Consider the following 18063-nt stretch of genomic DNA (forward strand, 5'->3'; position numbering starts at 1 on the left):
TAATTTTTTTTTATAACAAGGATTCATTTGGTAGTACAGTAAGGCCTATTAATTCCTTTTCAGAATCATGCTTTTTAAAAATTCATATTTGAAGGGAATGTAAATTTTCATTTAGAGGTTAAATAAAGATGAATTTTTTTCCAATCCAGCGTGATGGACTACTGAAATTAAATAAGAAAAAATACCTATGGACACACATATGCATACGTGTGTTGTGTGTGTGTATGTGTGTGTAACATGATCTTTGCCCTTAAGGCAAAGCTTTAGCTAGGAACACAAGATATAAAGAGCCCGTTTTAAATGGCATTGTCAGTGAGGGTTTTCTTGATGTGGAAATTTGCTTCATTGATATAGACCAGCAAGTGCCTTCAAGAATTGTCAGTTATACAAGCCCTGAAGAAGTTAAATGATTTGCCTATGGCCATACAGGGTCAGTGGCATATGTGGCAAGATATGAACCCAGGTCTTCCTGACCTCTATGTCACCTTTAAGCAACACAGCAGAATGAAGAATGATGGCTGAGAGACAAAATAAGGAACAAGCATTATCACTTTCTCCCTCTCTCCCTTTCCTCCCCCTCAAAAAAAAAAGTCATAAAATTGAAAGTAGATTAGGATGAGCTATCAGGACATACCATATTCTCTTTTAGCATCTCTAAAATAAGAGCTAATAGATGTTTTCTTGAATGATTTATAAAGTGTGTGGGAGGAAAGGATTGAAGTAAATTATTTCTTGAATCCTATTACGGCTTTAAACCTCTTTCTTCAAATCAGTTAACTTCAACAAACATTTATTAAGCAAGTTCTGTGTGCCAAATATTATAGCAGTAGGAGTTTCACAATGCTCCTAAACAGACCAACAGAGAACCTAGGTAGGTTCTTAATTATTAATGAGTATCTTATTACCTTCTAGCTATTTTCACTCAGCTGACACCAATACAGTTGGTCCTGACAGAGATGCTCCATTTGGTTGGATTGAGAAGACAACTATCTGTTGTTATAAGGCAAGACTTTCCCAATTCAAACTGGCCTGTCTTCCCAGAAAAAGAGTAACAAAAGTCTCTCTCTCTCTCTGTCTCTCTCTGTCTCTCTCACATACACACACACACACACACACACACACACACACCACTCTCTCTCTCTCTCTCTCTCTCTCTCTCTCTCTATATATATATATATATATATGTATGTATTTATGTGTATGTGTGTGTGTGTGTGTGTGTGTGTATATATATATATACACACACACACACACACACATTTCATAGTAGTGAAGAAATGGAAATAAAGTAGATGTCCATCCATTGGGTAATGGCTAAACAAATTGTGGCACACAAATATAATGCAACATTACTGCCATAAGAAATGACAAACATGATAAATACAGAAAAGTATATAAAGGCTTATGTGAACTAATACAAAGTAAAGGAAGCAAAACTAGGGAAACAATATGTACAGTGAATACACAGTAGAACATAAATGGAAAGAACAATTACTACAAAACAATTGAAAATGAAAGCTAAGAAATTATATTAAAAAAAAGTTTTATTCTCCCCTCCCCAAAGAAGAGACATGAAAATGTACCTTCTCTCACTCTTTTAGTCAGGGTCCATTGAATATAATATCAGATTATCTCAATGTATTAATACATTTTGGTAATTTTTTTCTTTTCATCCTCTTTTTTTAAAGATTGTTTATCATGAAATGATTGTGATAATATCAGATATTTTTCATGTGTTGATCAATTTTGCTGAATTTTTATTTTCTTCTTTTCCTTTCTTTTAATTCTTTGTTATGCAGGATGGATCTCTGAGAGAGAGGAAAGGGAGAGGAATAAAGTGATAAACATGGATGATGTAAAAAAACCATATATTCGTTCCTCAGTTATTTTTAGTCATGTCCAACTCTGAAATCATTACCCCATTTGGGGTTTTCTTGGCAAAAATACTGGCGTGGTCTGCCATTTCCTTCTCAGCTCATTTTACAGATGAGGTAACTGAGGCAAACAGGGTTGAATTACTTGCCCAGGGTCTTGTAGTTAGTAAGGGTCTGAGACCAGATTTGAAATCAGATTTTCCTGACTCCAAACCCAGTGTTCTATCCACTGTGCCACCTAGCTGCCCATATATGTGTGTGTGTGTGTGTGTGTGTGTGTGTGTGTGTGTGTGTGTGTGTGCATATCAATAAAATATTTTAAATGGGGGAAATAACATCCCCAAGATGGAGTTGGTAGACATATTTTCTGGCATCAAGCTTGGAATGCAGAAGATAAAATGTACTCAGACACAACTTCTTGACAAGATGTAATAATTTTGTTGGGCTCTATTACCTATAGCTAGAAGTGGCATGAAGAATGTTAGGAAGACACAAACAGATCCTTTGCCCCAACTCTCTTGGTCTGGCTCCCTTCCAGGCATGAAATGGCATTTTGCTTTCCTTGTCATGCCTTCCCACACATTCAAGGTACACTTCAGGCTGAATCCATCAGGTTGCCACCTGGAGCAGATGACACCTTTCTCTTTGCTCTCTCTTTCTCTGCTTAACCAATACACAAGCCACATCTCAATGTTATGCGCTCGCTCTCTCTCTCTCTCTCTCTCTCTCTCTCTCTCTCTCTCTCTCTCTCTCTTTCTCTCTCAACCCACCTTCTTTTCCTCCTCTTATTAAGGATTTAGAACATAGCTTATTGCCAATTATTCTCAATGCTGCAGGAGTGCATATGTGTATACAATTTACTATTACTATTATTGTTTAAAATATATTCCCATTTATAAGATAAATAGATAGATAGATAGATATACACATATACACTATTACTGCTTTTGTCTAATACATTCTTAATATATAGGAATTATTTTCCACAGACATATTTTGGACTGAGCTAAACATTTCTCTGAAATTTCAGGTGTTCATTCATCCCCATTAAATAATCCATTTAAGATCAGTTATATTTGCCTTGTCTCAGTGAGACCTACTACAACTTCCTACTAGAAATGTACAATAAGCCTGAGGGTCATTGTCTGGAAAGGGAAATTGAATTGGATAGCAAACCCTATCCCCTAGTGGCATCTGTAACAATAGCAAAAAAATGAGACACTCAGTCACCAATCTGTCTTCATCAATTCTTCACCCATCAGCACCTATGCTACTTGGTGGAGTATGATAATGATATAATTACATTGCTCTCATGTCTTTGTTATCATCAAGACACTTTTGAGCAGTCCTTATATGCCAGACACTATTCACACCACAGACTCAAGATAGTCCAGATGCCAACCAGAGTATACTAAGAGAAGATGGGCTGTCAGGGTGTATTCCATTGTCCCTTTGGCATAGAATTTTAAGCTCCCTGAAGGCAGGGACTTTTTCAATTTTGTCTTTTTATTTCCAGTGCCAAGAACATAGTAGACACTTAACATACACTTGGCAAATAAATGATGCCTCTAAGTCACAGTAGCATAACTTTAATTTGCCAAATATTCTTAGGATTCTTTTTGTTTGTTTTTGCTAAATGATATAATTATAAAGTTATCCCAACATTATCCTCTGCCTACTTCAAAAAGGAATATCACCCCATTTGTATGTCTATTACACATTGTATTTTTCCAGGTATCTGGGATCTCAATTTGTTTTCTCAGACACATAGCCTTATTTCTGTCCCATTTTTCTACCATATTCTCCTTAGCCATCATATCAGATAGATAAACTGAAGCCCAAAGAAGTGGCCATTTTCCCAAGGTCCCACAGTGAATTAGTGGCAAATCTGGATCTATCCCCATCATTTATTGATATTATAAACAGTATGGCTATGCCCTGACTTAAATTTCACTATATAGAGTGCATTTGGGGAGGTGAAGGGAAAGGGGAAGTGAATTATAAGAGAGGTCCCTATATGTGTTATTTCATTAGTATAGGGAATTCTAACGTGAGAAACTTCTCCTAATGCTGTGAATGGGCAACTCTAACTTGTTGATAAACCATGGGATTATAAAGATCCCTGGGACACTCGGAGGTGAAAAAAACTGAGACTCAGGTTTGCCTCACTATAATGTCTATCATCTAATCATTAAACCATATTGTTTCAGTTCGTGAGTACATTCAAAAGTCTATATGTAAACATTTTATCTATACAATAAAAGAAAATGAAATTCAAATCATTTTTTAAAAGAAGAAACAAAAACAAAAAGACTGCTCAACTAGTCTAACAATTCCTACAATATTTGTATAATTGTACTTTTTTTTAAAAAATTGTTTCTATTGAATTTTTAAAAAGCATCCAACATGGAAAAACTTGTATGGACTGATGCTGAGTGAAGTGAGCAGAACCAGGACAATATTGCACACAGTAACAGCCACGTTGTGCAGTGGCTAACTTTGATAGACTTAGCTCTTGTAAGCAATCTGAGGATCTAAGACATCCCCAAGGGACTCATGGTGGGAAGTACTCTCCATATCCAGAGAAGGAATTGTGGAGTCTGGATGCAGATTGAAGCATGCTATTTGCTCTTTTTTTTCCCTTCTGTTTGTTTTGTTTCTTCTTTCTTGTGGTTCCTCCTATTGGTTCTAATTCTTCTTTACAGCTTGACTAATGTGAAAATATGTTTAATAGGACTGTATATGTAAAGTCTATATCAAATTGCAAGCCATCTTGGGGAGATAGGTGGGGAGGGAGGGGGAGAAAATTGGGAACTCAAAAGCTTATGGAGGTGAATGCTGAAAACTAAAAATAAATTAATTAAAAATAATTTTAAAAAACAAATAAAAATTAAAAATAAAAAATATACATACAACACAGAAAACTTGCACCCATATGCTTGAAAAAGATTGGAATCAGGGCAATGGATAGAGCACTGGCCCTGGAGTCAGGAGGACCTGAGTTCAAATCCAGCCTCAGACACATAACTGTCACTAGCTGTGTGACCCTGGGCAAGTCACTTACCCCCATTTCCTAGCCCCCCCCAAAAAAAGACTAGAATCAAAAACCAAAGTAAAGGTAAATATGTGAGAACCAACTCAGCATCGCACTCTTAGAGTTTTCTTCACAAGGAGGCTTATGAACATTTGTAGGGGTGTTATAAAAGGAATTCTCCATCACAAGAATGTTGGATCAGATGACTTCTCAACTCCAAGCTTTTGTGATTCTCAGCAGAATAAATCTAACCCCTTTCATATGACAAATAGGTATATACATATCATTTCTGTCCTAAGTCTTTTCTTTTTCCCCCTAAAATTCTCATTCCTTTTTAAAATTTTTTAATTATTATGAACTTGACAAATGAACATTTCCTCATACACAGAACAGAAAAAGGATATTGTATATGACATTGTTAATCTCTACTACATACAACTTGGTATTTAAATATATGAATATTCATAAAATACACATGTATCCACATACACATAGATATGTTCATATGCATGTTTCTCTATGTATATATAGATGAATTGCATGTATATATGTATATTATCTATCTATATGTGTGTGTGTGTGTGTGTGTGTGTGTGTGTATAATTTAACACAGTGGGTTACTTGTCAGTGTCCCCTTCTAAATTTTCTGTACTTTTCCTTCCAAATTTTTGATGTTTTATTGAAGTTCTTTTCTTTTTTCTTTTTTTTTTTGAAAAAGGAAGGAATTACTATCACTACTTCCATGTTGCATATTGTCTCCTCCTTCCCCATTAGAATGTGAGTTCCTTGAGGGCAGGGCTTATGTTTTTGATTTTCTTTTCTATCTCCATAGTCCTTGACACATAGAAATGCTTGTTGACTGACTACCCCTTCCCCCTAAAGCTTTCCCCCAAACTCCCTAAAAGAAATAAAAGCTATCACTTCTGACAAATTAAATACAATCCTGCAAAACAGATTCGTATACTAGTCTTGATTGAAAATTTATGTCTCATTCTGCAACTCTAGCCCATCATTTCTCTGCAAGAAGTGAGGTGATTAAAAAAAAAGTGAGATGATTCAACATGTTTCTCCTGGAGTAGTGATTAGTTATTATATTGATCAAGGCTCTTAAGAATTGTTATGCCACAAATGTTCATATTCCTTAAGAGTCTGGCCAGTATGGGGGATCTTTAATAAACCTTTTCTTTGGTGAAAAAAAAAGAATCATTATCCTTTATAAGAGGAAATCTTAACCTTTTTTTATGCCAAGGTGACTTTGGCAGTCCAGTAAACCCTAAAGACCCCTTCCAGAATGATGTATTTAAGTGCATAAAATAAAGTACATGGGATTACGAAGGAATATAATATAATTAATCATGACGATACAGATGTGGTCAGAACAATGTAGAGGACAGGGGAGCTCTATGTATCAGCCTACATCTCCCTGTCTTTCGCACACATGATGTAATAGTGATGCTTTCACTGGTTATCAAGGTGTGTGGTCTCTTTGCTCCCATACATCCATGAGTATGTAAAGAATCTGTGATTTTCCATCATAGATCATAGCCCAATATGACTTAGCAGATGCATCTTACAGAGGTGTGTATGGCACATTAAAATTAAGTGACTTGCCCAGGGTGATCCAGGCAGTAAGTATAAAAGGCAGATTTGAACTCACCTTCCACAACTTAAAGCCTACATTCTATCCTCTATGCTGTTTCCTTTACAATAACGATACTTTTCAATTCTTGTGTCCATTTTTTATAATTTATTTTCTTCTTCACAGTCCTCATCTCCAAGTACAGTTAGGAGGTGGGGCGGGGGAAGGGGGGGAAGGAACAAAGCCAATCAAAGCAATTGGACTCATCCCTCATAAGCCCCCTGTTACTTTTTACAATGTTCTGTATAGCTTCCTAAAATGTTGCTGTTCGCTCTTCCTTTCCAAATCATAATTCCTCCCTGATGCTTGGGCCTCTGGCCTAGGAAGACTTGATCTGCCCTCTTTGAACTACTTGAAACTAATGAAAAAGACAGAGAGACATCTGCCTCCTCTCTTCTGCCTTAGAGTTCAGCTGGAGTTCATTTTCTTGGTGTAGTAGGAAAAGCACTAGCCTGAGAGTCAGGAGAAATCTAGATTAAAATGCTATCTCTGGCACTGGCTGGGTGACCATGGCTAGGTAACAAACTTTACGAGCCTTAATTTCTGTATATGTAACATGGAAATGATAGTATTTGTAGGAGGGGACCTCACAGAGTTGTTGAATGGACCAAAAAAGGTAATATATATAATATAAACTGTTTTGCATAAATGCTACCTATTATTATTGGCCTTTGTTACACCACCTCAGGGACCTTTTTAGTCTTCCAAAAAAGGCAAAAAAGTAATACAGAATATTATTTGTATAAGTCAGGAGCCAACTAGATTCCCATAAGACTCATTTTTATCTAAATTATTGAAATTATCCCTGCAGAAATGTTTGGGTTTTTGCCCAACTTACCCAGCATCCTTCTCTGCTTGGCTCTCAGCTTTAGAAATAAATGTAGTTCCAAAAGTCCCAAATGCTAGGTCATACTGTGCTTTGGAACCCCTCTTTTAGAAAAGGGGGCTTAATTTGCATTCATTTATACTCTGGCTCTGATACATGCTAACTAGCCAACTAGAGGAGTCATTGTGTCAATCTAAGTCGATTTCTTCATCCGTAAAATGAGGATAATAACAATAACACCTTCCTTACAACAACCCTGTGAAGTTTTATGTCTTGTAAGTTCTCTTTTTAAACCTTAAAGTGCTATAGAAATATTTATTATTGTGATTACAACAGTTTCTGTACTAGATGTGAGATTTCTCATTTTAAAGACAGAAATTGAAGTTCTGCCTTTATTAGCATAATAAATTATATATAAAAACATAAGAATATTAACTGCTTTTTAATTGAAAATAACTAATCTTCCTTTATAAGGGTGAAGCGTCAACCCCATGATCTGAACAAGAGTCTTAATACATAATAGGAATTGTAGAAAAAAGCTAGTATTTGGCCAAACATACCTGTTCATGGTTGTAGTGATACGAAGGAAACTGAGGCTTGGGAGGAAATGAGCATTTATATACTATTTACTACAGATCAGGTTTGATTCATACAATAACCCTATGAAAAGTAGGTACTGTTATTACTTCCATTTTACAGTGAAAGAAACTGAGGCAAAGTGACTCGTCCAGGGTCATACAACTAGTAAGCGTTTGTTACCAGATTTGAACTCAGTTTTTCCTGGATCCAAACACAGTGTTCCACCCACTATGCCACCTAGCCGCTTAATGGATCTCTTGAATTTAAGGGTTATAGCCTGCAGAGGGCTAAGATGATCCACCCTAAGTCTGGCACCAATATAGTGAACCCCTGAGAGCAGTGGACCACCAGGCTGCCTGAGGAAGGATGAACTGGCCCAGGTCAGAAATGGCCCAAATCAGAATGAGATGTAGTACATGAATGGACTGCATCTACCTGAGGAAGGTAGGGAGGCCCAATCTCAAAAACCAAACCAAACAAATCACTCGTACTTAAGCTCTCACTTTCTTTTCTCTCCTTTACCTTTTCTTTTCTTTCCCTTTTTTTAAGCACAGTCATAAGTACTTTAAAAATGATTTTGTTATTCATTCATTCATTCCTAACTCCTTTACCTAACTATATAAAATATCTTATATATTTGGCTTTGAGAAGTTATAGGACAGCTGAGCACAGAGGGAATTCCTTGACCTTCTCTACAAAATCTGTTTTTCAAGGCTTTCTCTCAGAGTAAAGGCAAAAGCCTAGTGCTTACAGATTGATGTCCTTTATACACTTAAGAGCTGGAATAATTGTACCAATATAAAATAGGAAATGACAGGACAGATGTAATTAAAGTGGTAAAATGATCTAAGAGGAAGAGTGGATAATGAGCTGACTATGAGTCAACCTATAATCACATTTTTTGAAAAGGAACCATGCTCATGGGGATTAAACATGTGAGAACCATGAAGTAACCCTCCCATTATACTCATTTGCCAGAATCTTACTAAATTTCCATGTCCATTTCTGTGTCTCACCATGTAAAAGGCATGTGGGAATTGGGAAGAGTTTAGTTTAGGAAAGTGCTACTCAGCTATCTTTTTTGTCCCTCTGGCTGATTCAGCTGCCTGTAGCTAGCTATGGATCCATGGGATGTTGGGTGACATTTGGAATAAACTGCTTGATTTTTCTCTAAAAATTTAGCTTCACCTCAGGATTCAACTCAATGTGAATTTGATAAACACCACCTATATACAAGGGCCTGGAACATCATAGTAAGCACTTCATAAATTAGTGTTCATTCACTCATTCATACTATATGCAAAGCACTGGTCTAGGTGCTGAGCATGCAAAGACAAAAACAAAAACAAAAAATAGTTCCTGCCTCCAGAGAGTTTACGTTCTACTAAGAGAATAATATGTATACAAATAAATATATGTAAATAAAGTAAAAGGCAAGTTAATAAAATATATGTGTATGTATGTATATATAAGTAAGGCATATGTATATATATGTCCACATATACATGTATGTGCACATTTGTATTTTATTCATTTATTTGCTTTTATTCATTCATTTGTTTATATGCACTTACATAAATAATAAGTAAAGGAGTACCTAACTACCTTTCATAAATTCATATTACCTGGCCTCACAAACTCCATCCTCAGGGTCCTAAAAAAAACTGCCAGATTTGACTGCTGAGATGCTATCAAATGATCTATGAAAGATCATGCCAGGGGCAGCTAGGTGGCGCAGTGGATAAGGCACCAGCCCTGGATTCAGGAGGACCTGAGTTCAAATCCGGCCTCAGACATATAACACTTACTAGCTGCATGACCCGGGCAAGCACTTAACCCCATTGCCCAGCCAAAAAAAAAAAAGAAAGAAAGATCATGCCATTGCTGATGTATATAACACAATATTGGAAAAACGCAAATGTCTTCCCAGTTTTTCAAAAGGAAAGAGAACAGTGCCTCTAAACTAGAAGCCAGTGATCTAGATTTGAATTCCTAGGAAAACTCTAGAAGGGATCATTAAAGAGATTAACAAACATAGAACAGAAAGATGGTTTCATCAAGTCATACTTAACTTCATTTGCTTTTTTTTTTTTTGCTTTTTGGTGAGGCAATCAGGGTTAAGTGACTTGCCTAGGGTCATACAGCTAGTAAGTGTCAAGTGTCTGAGGTCGGATTTGAACTCAGGTCCTCCTTACTCCAAGGCCAGAGCTCTATCCACTGCACCACCTAGCTGCCCTTACTTCATTTGCATTTTTAATAGGATTACTTAAACCTGAAGAGGGTAATGTGTTGAAAGTGGTTTGCCTAGATTTTATCAAAGCTTTTGATAAAGTAGCTCATACTATTGTTGTGGAGAAGGAGAGCTAGAGATTAGACTATCATACAGCCAGATGGATTCAGAGCTGTTAAATGACCAGACTTAAAGAGAAGTTAATCATTCATTGTTAACATGGCAGGAGGTCTCCAGTGGGAAACCAAAGGGATCTATGCTTGGCTTTGTGCTATTTAGGGTTACCAATGATGTGGACAAAGACATGGATTGTAAGCTTATCAGATTTGCAAATGACACAAAGCTAGGAGAGATAACTTTCATGGAACATGACAAAGTCAGGATCCAAAGAGATTTCACAGGCTCCAGCACTGAGCTAAATCTAATAAGAGGAAATTCAATAGAGGATAAATATATAATCTTGCACTTGGGATCAAAAATCAGTTTAACAAATAGAAGACAGGGGAGACAGATAGAAAGGGGATGTCATAAAAAAAAAAGATCAATAGAGATGGGCTGGTTAGCAGGCCACAAGCTCGATATATATGAGCAGTTATGAAATGGTAGCCAAAAAATAACTAATACAATCTTGAGCTGAATGAAGAGAGGCAGAGCTTCCAGGAATAGGGAGATAATAGTTTCTCTTTACTTTACCCTCGCCACATCTTATCTATAATATTGGGTTTGGTTCTGGGAACCATGGTTTAAAAATAACATACATATGCTGGAAAATGTCCAGAGGATGGCAGCCATGAAAGGCCTTGAATCCATGTCATACGTGTTTAACTTGGAGAAGAATTGGAGGAAGAGGGGCAGAGAGCAATGGTTGTTGTCTTTAAGCATTTGAAGACCTGCCATTTGAAGGAGAAACTGGATTTGTACCATTTGGCCGCAGAAAGCAAAGCCAGAAGCAATGGGGGGAAATTGAAAAGAGGCAAAATTAGGCTAAATGTCAGGAAAAACTTCCTAACAATAAGAGCTAGACTAAGGCAGAACCTATTCTACTGTAGTGGGTATAGTACCCAGCACTCCCTGCCGTGGACTCTTCCATGCACTGACTCTGACTTCCTGGCTGTTTCATGAACAAGGCCTTCCTTCCCTCGACTCTAGGCATTTCCTCTGGTGTCTCCCACACCTGGAACAGTCTCCCTCTTCAATTCTGCCTACCAACTTCCCTGGCTTCCTTTAAAACAACACTAAAGTCCCACTTTCTGCAGAAGCCTTCCCCAGACCTCTCTCTATTCTAGTGCCCTCTATTATTTCTTATTTTTCCTGGACATGGCTTGTCTATATTTGGTTTCATGTTGTCTCACCCATTAGATTGTAAGTTCTTTGAAGACAGAGGCTATTTTTGTCTCTTTTTGTATCCTCCAGGCTTAGCACAATGCCTGGCACTTTAATAAATCTTTATTGATTGATTGATTGATATCCAGGTAGGTGGTAGGATCTCCCTCCTTGGAGGTCTTTAAGCAGAACCCAGACAAACACCTGACAAGTATGTTACACTGAGATTCCTTTTGTTTATGGGTTGGCCTAGATCTAGATAGTCACTAAGATTCTCTCAAACTCTCAAATTATGTGATTACTTTTATATCCATATACTTTGTATATATTCACACATGTACTATGGGCATACATACATGCTCACTTCTAGCAAATACAAAGCAACGTACAGAGGGAGAGGGCAGAATCAGCTGTGGTATTTAGGAAGGAGGTAACACCAGAGCTAATCATAAAGGAAGGCAGGGATATTAAAACAGAGAGGTGAGGATGGAGTTCATTCCAGGGATGTGGGACAGTATATGCAAACATGGAGGAAGGAGTCAGAATGTTGTGTCCAGAGAACACCAAACTGGCCAGATGAGCTGATGAACTGGAGGACAGGAAAGGAAATAATGCAAAATAAATCAGGAAAGGTAGGCCAGAGCCAGATGGTGAAGGGCTTTAAATGACAAGGGAAAATGAGAAAATAGATCTACTTTGTATTCAAAGATCCATTGGCATCTAGGGTTGTTGGCTTATTTTAGCATCATTTTTTCCCAAAGAAGGCACTCAATATTGCAATTTAAGTAGTGATTCTCAAAAGCAGCCACATTATCAGTATATAATCAAACTTCCATGTAGCAGCATGATATAATAGAGTCAGCCTTATTTATAATCAGGAAGCCCTCCCTCTGACATTCATTGACTGTATGACACTTGGAAGGTCACTTAAAACTTTCAGAACCCCAGGCAATCCTCAAAGAATATAAATTGTAAATGAAATGATATTTTTATCAGGATATTTGCATACTGATGAAATCATAGGCCCAGTCCAAAATTAAATAGCCTACCCTCACCACCTCAAATCCTTTTTCCAAAAACAAAATCACAAAACAATAGTGTTTAACCAGGTATAAATGTGTGTTAACATTTAACCATAAAGACATTCTGCAAAATGAGTTGTCTACATATGAAGGTACATTAAATGAGATAAAGAATGCTGTTCAGCTAGAGTGTTCGATGTATATGTGCTGCTGTTGAGATTTTTTTTTAATTTTTGTAGCTAGATACCTTCCAAGAATAAAACTTTCATACCTTCTTTCTCAGTGTCTGAGAAATTATTAGTCTTTGAAAACCACTAAGGCAATTAGTAAGAAAAGTGATATGTAAGTAAAGATTTAAAGGGTTAGCCAATGTCATACGAAGTGACTTCCAAAACCAAAAATACAGATTAAGTCTCTAAATCCCAAATCCATGAGACCCTTTCTTTCCCCATTCATCGAGTAAATGCTGCATCTCTCCGTCCCATTAAGTAAAATTGATTCTTATTCTAAGAACTCGCTGGGTTTTGTTTGACTCATCTAAGTCCTCTACAAGCTTATTATCATGTTGTCATTTTTAAGTTATCTCTTCTTTTTAGAGTTCCAGGTTCCATTTATTAATTTGTTGCTTTGTTAAGAAGATTCCTGAAAACTGTAGGCTTAGACTTTGCCAAGAACTCAAACCTGTTTTCCAGACATTTAATCCCTGTGGAACATAGAAGGCTTTGCTGGAATTCTTTGAAATAGTGTCACAAAATTCCTGTGGAGGTATTTGGAGCCTGGTCTAATGTCATGTTCATTTTACTTTTCTGTGCCTTTTGGCTTCGCTGTGGCTGATCCTCAGGTAGCACTAAATAGAAATGACTTATTTGGGTCCCACCTTGCCTGGCAAAAATGACCAGGGTTGTCTAATTACTCTTCTTGTTCCTGTACTTTTCAAACATCCCCGGAATGGATATTCGTGTTCCTTTGTAGTTCCTCTTTGCCATTTTATGGGGCATTTCTTGGCTCATTATCTTTATTCTGTCTACTTGGTTCCACTGATTACACTTGACAGCTAGATGGAACTTTGGATCCATTCACTGTGGAAAACAATGATTTATGTGGTAGATTTAACATCAAATTCCGTTTCAGGAATTCTAGGCCTGGAAGGTGAAGGGATGGCTTATCTCCTACTTAAAAAAAAAATGCTGATTTTTTTTTGTACTCTTCACTTTCAAATACATCCTTCCCCACTTCTTTACCCAGAAAGCATTCTGTGTAACTAAGAACCAGAACAAATACTCAGATGGGTCTGTGATCTCATCCGTCCAATTGTGAAGTTTATCACCTATCCATATGAGCCCATCTCTGTTGATCTTCAGTCACGTCCTCCCAAAAGCTGGCTACAGGAGTACATGCAATGTGGAATTTCTTGAGAGTACTTCAGTAAGACTAACCAATCCGCTATCACAGTGAATCCAACAGCTCACTCATAGTACCAAACTCCGCCTTCCCCCAACACACACACACACACACACACACACACACACACACACACACACACACACACATCCTTTTCAAAGGAGGTAGGAAGGTGCATTTTCTCATCTCTTTGGGGCCAAGCTTAGTTCCAGTGCTCAGGTGTTCACTTTCATTTTTTCCTCTTCTTTCCATTTATTTTTTGTAATGTGTATATTGATTTCCTGATCCTACTTACTTTACCTAGCATAGATACATAAATCTTTAATACATCTCTGTATTCTTCACATTGTTTCATATATTATAGTATTATTTCATCACATTTATGTGTCACAATTTGTTTAGCCAATCTCCATCTAGGTGGGTGTCTACTTGGCTATCCACACATTTAATTTTATCAATCACAATAAAAATTCAATAAAAATTTTTTTAAAAAATTATCCAATCAAAAGATCTTAATCTTAATAGAGATCCTTCTCTTAGGTCAAGGGTTCTTAACCTCCAATTATGAACTTTTTAAATATTTTCTTAATTATGCAGTTTTCTTAATAATCCTATACTTTATGCATTTATAGGAAAGGATTCATAGACTTATTTAGCCCAAATTCCAAAAGATCCTTGGCAAAACAAAAATTATTTTAGATAAACATTGCCACATTGACCCAGGAAACCTAATTTGTTGCTGTTGTTGTTGTTTTAAGTCTCCCTGATTTAGTTTCTTAGGCTGACATTTCAATGATTTCATCATAGCTGATCCATGTCTTTATAAAAAACTAAAGGCCTCTTTTGATTCTGATGTTCTCTATGCAGAAACTTCAAAAAGCACTGGAATTATAAGTTGTCAATACCAGAAGGTGGCTTTATATGCTCTGTGATTTGTACTCTTCAAGTTCTCTAAAACTTCTGAAGCTCCATGATGTATGACATTGAGTCAGAGTGATTCCCTTAGCTAGAAATAATCGATACACTTTGTGAAGAAAATTCTGAATTTCCACTTGATTTCCAACCAATTATTGTCCTATGTATACCCCACACACATTCCATGATGCCAACCCCCCCATAAGGTAAGTACTAGTTACTTCCATTTCACATCTGAGAAGACTGAGGTTAAAAGATGCTAAGTGACCTGCCAAGGGTCATACATCTGGTAAATATCTGAGACAGGTTTAAAAATCCAGGTCTTTCCAATGAACCTCATACTTTCCAATGGATCACTATACTGATTTATTTACCAACAAACATTTGTCAAAAAGCCAGTCATTGCAATATAGGCTGTTTCTACTTCCTTATGCTCTATTAAAGCATGAAACAGCAGAAAGAGTCTTGTAGGTGGAGTCAGAGGGCCTGGGTTCAAATCTTGCCTCCAGTGCTTATTATCCAAGTAATCTTAGACAAGTCACAATCTTCTTAGGAATCAGTTTTCTCATAAGTAACAAAGATGAGGTTGGATTAGGTGACTTCTGTTGTCCGTTCAAGTTCTAAATTTATGATCTCTGAAATGATTCAAGATGGTATGGCAGGAGAGCTACTAGATTAAGAACAGAAACAGGCACTGGAGAAGAGGTAGGCAGTGGGATAGGGCAGTCATATACAGGCAGGCCGTGGAACACAACTGTCTGGAAGATCTGCATATTTTGACTGAGTTAAGAATCAGGGGTTCCCATTGGACACTAGCCATGTGTGTAGCTATGAGCCCGTAACTTAGGCTCTCTGAATTTCAGTTTATCTGTAAAATGAGGGTAAAGGGTAGATTAGACCTAATTCTATAATCCTATTAACTGGAGATTCAAGAAATCAGGTTTTGAGTACTAAACCTGTCACGTAATTGTGTTACCCTGAGTAAATCATTTTATGTTTCTGACCATCAGTTATCCCCACTGTAAGATGAGAAGCCTATACTAGATTTCAGCTACAAAGTTAATCCAACTGCTTTACACTGATTATATTCCAAACCACAAAAAAGACAAAAATCAAATAATTTCAGAAAAGTTCAGATTTATAATTTCAAATAATTGTTCTGTCACTTGGAGATCAACATTGTTCTACCAAATAGCTCTGAATGAACGTTTAAAATATATTACCACTTGAACACAATGATCAAAGGAAATAAGTCAATTAAAACAAAAATGTGTTTTTATTCCAAATAAAAATATACACTCATATCATTATGTCACTTAACTCAAAGACTTCTGATACGTAATGAAATTACCCATGCTTTCATCAAAATGTAGTATTTTAATAAACTAAATACTTCTTGACAAAGTTGTAATTTTTTTTAAAGAGCAAAGCAAGTTTTGTTAAAAGGCAAATTTTGTGGGTAACAGCTTAACTCCTGTAGTTTCATTTTTTCCCAATCTGGCAGTATAAGACCATGGAAAACACCAATCCGAGCATCTAGAAAAAGAAAAAGCATACTATTATGTGTGGGTTTTGAGGGGGAAAAAAAATCACTGGTTCCAAGAGATCATTTTTACAGAATCAATAAGGTACTACCTAGCCCTCTGATGAGTCAGCTTTCCCCATATCTTGCCATCTCAACATCATACCACTATCTTCAGATTTACCCCAACCCCTACCACTTTCCAAGTTCTCTTATTCGGAATACAGTCCTTTAAGGCCAGGTACAATCATGCTTATCCATATGCATGATTATCCATAGCCCTTAGCTCAAAGCCTAGAAAATAGGTAAGCATGTAATAAATATTTTATCTATCCACTCATTTATTGATCATCACTAACATCTTTCAACTATATCTATTTTTCAGCTATTTATCCATATCCATATTTATATCCATATCCATATCTATTATCTATCTGTCCAGTCGGACATGTATCTGAAAAGAGAATCCCCACTACAACATAAGAGCCAACTGTTCATCTAACCTCTTCAAAAAGACCCCTCTTCCCTTAACCATGACAGCAGGGGAACCCACCATAACCTGAGACAGTCCATTCCACTTCCGGATGGCTCCAATTGAGTTTTTTAAGCTATCCAGCCTAAATTTACTCTTCATAACTTCTATTTATTATTCCTAGTTCTTTCCCCAAAGGTTCAAAAGAACAAATCTAGTCTCTCTTCCAGGTGGCAGTCTTTCAAATATTCAAAAAATGGCTGTAGTAGGCCATTCATGACTATCTCACTCAAACCATTTGGAACATTGGCAACTTTCTTCTTCAGTGCCTGGATACTTAGATGGAACAAAATAGCATTGATAACATGGACTGATGTTTATCTCTTTAGAACAAACGTCTTCAATCAGTTAATTGTGAATTCCATTAAGGTGCCTATAGGAGTGGCAACCACTATTACATCACTATCTGCTCTCCCACCTCCTCCTTCTTTTATTTCCAGAATGGAAGGTGGACATACTGGCATTGTAATATCATAGGATTATAGATTCAGAACTGGAAAAGACTTCAAAAGTCATCCCATACAACTCTCTTTTTTCAGATGAGAAATCTGAAGCCAAGAGAGGTTAAGTGGTTTGTGCAAAGTAACACAAGTTACAGGTATATGATAGACTAGAGTCCAAACCATGGGTCAAATGATTCCAAATTCAGTTTTCCAAGTTTATAGCCTCAGGGTCACAGAATCTACTTACTACTACAGATACCAGATCAACACCTTCCTCAAGGAAATCCACTCTCAGCATCATCTCCAGACCTCTATGCTTCCTAATTCAAAGACTTAGAGAACATAAAAGTAGCCACAAAGAACTTGGAGACCTTAGGTTTAGGCAATCTGTTTAAACAAGGATTCTACAACGTAAGAAAAAGCAAGACCAAACCAAGAGATGGCCTCTTCTGCAAAATAGGCTTCAGTCATGAGAAAACAACATAGTGTAGTGGAAAAATGACTGAAAATAAAAGAAAAAAAAAGAAAAAAAGAAAAATCACTGGACTTATAATCAAAATTCAAATCCTGACTCTGACACATACTAGCTGTGTGACCATGGACAAGTCATTTAAGCTGTCAGTGATCTAGTCAACTGAATTAGAATTTCTGTCCATGGATGAATCAATCAGTTGAGTACCTATTATACCATTGAATTAAAACTCATCTCTCCAAATTTAACAA

General features: G+C 36.8%; 1 protein-coding gene across 4 annotated transcripts in view; it reads right to left on the bottom strand.

The window, feature by feature from the left end:
* Nucleotides 1-16096: 16096 nt before the first annotated feature.
* TSPAN8 (tetraspanin 8) overlaps nucleotides 16097-18063 on the bottom strand; it is an 81585-nt gene continuing 79618 nt past the window's right edge. For all 4 annotated transcript variants that reach the window (XM_020990261.2, XM_020990262.2, XM_020990264.1 and 1 more), the window contains one exon: nucleotides 16097-16379. In XM_020990261.2, the coding sequence (XP_020845920.1) occupies nucleotides 16326-16379 (54 nt within the window). In that variant the 3' untranslated portion in view covers nucleotides 16097-16325. The remainder of the gene's footprint in view (nucleotides 16380-18063) is intronic.

Source organism: Phascolarctos cinereus, unplaced genomic scaffold, assembly GCF_003287225.1.
Source record: "Phascolarctos cinereus isolate Bilbo 61053 unplaced genomic scaffold, phaCin_HiC Scaffold_1;HRSCAF=81, whole genome shotgun sequence".
In the NCBI taxonomy this organism is placed as follows: domain Eukaryota; kingdom Metazoa; phylum Chordata; class Mammalia; order Diprotodontia; family Phascolarctidae; genus Phascolarctos; species Phascolarctos cinereus.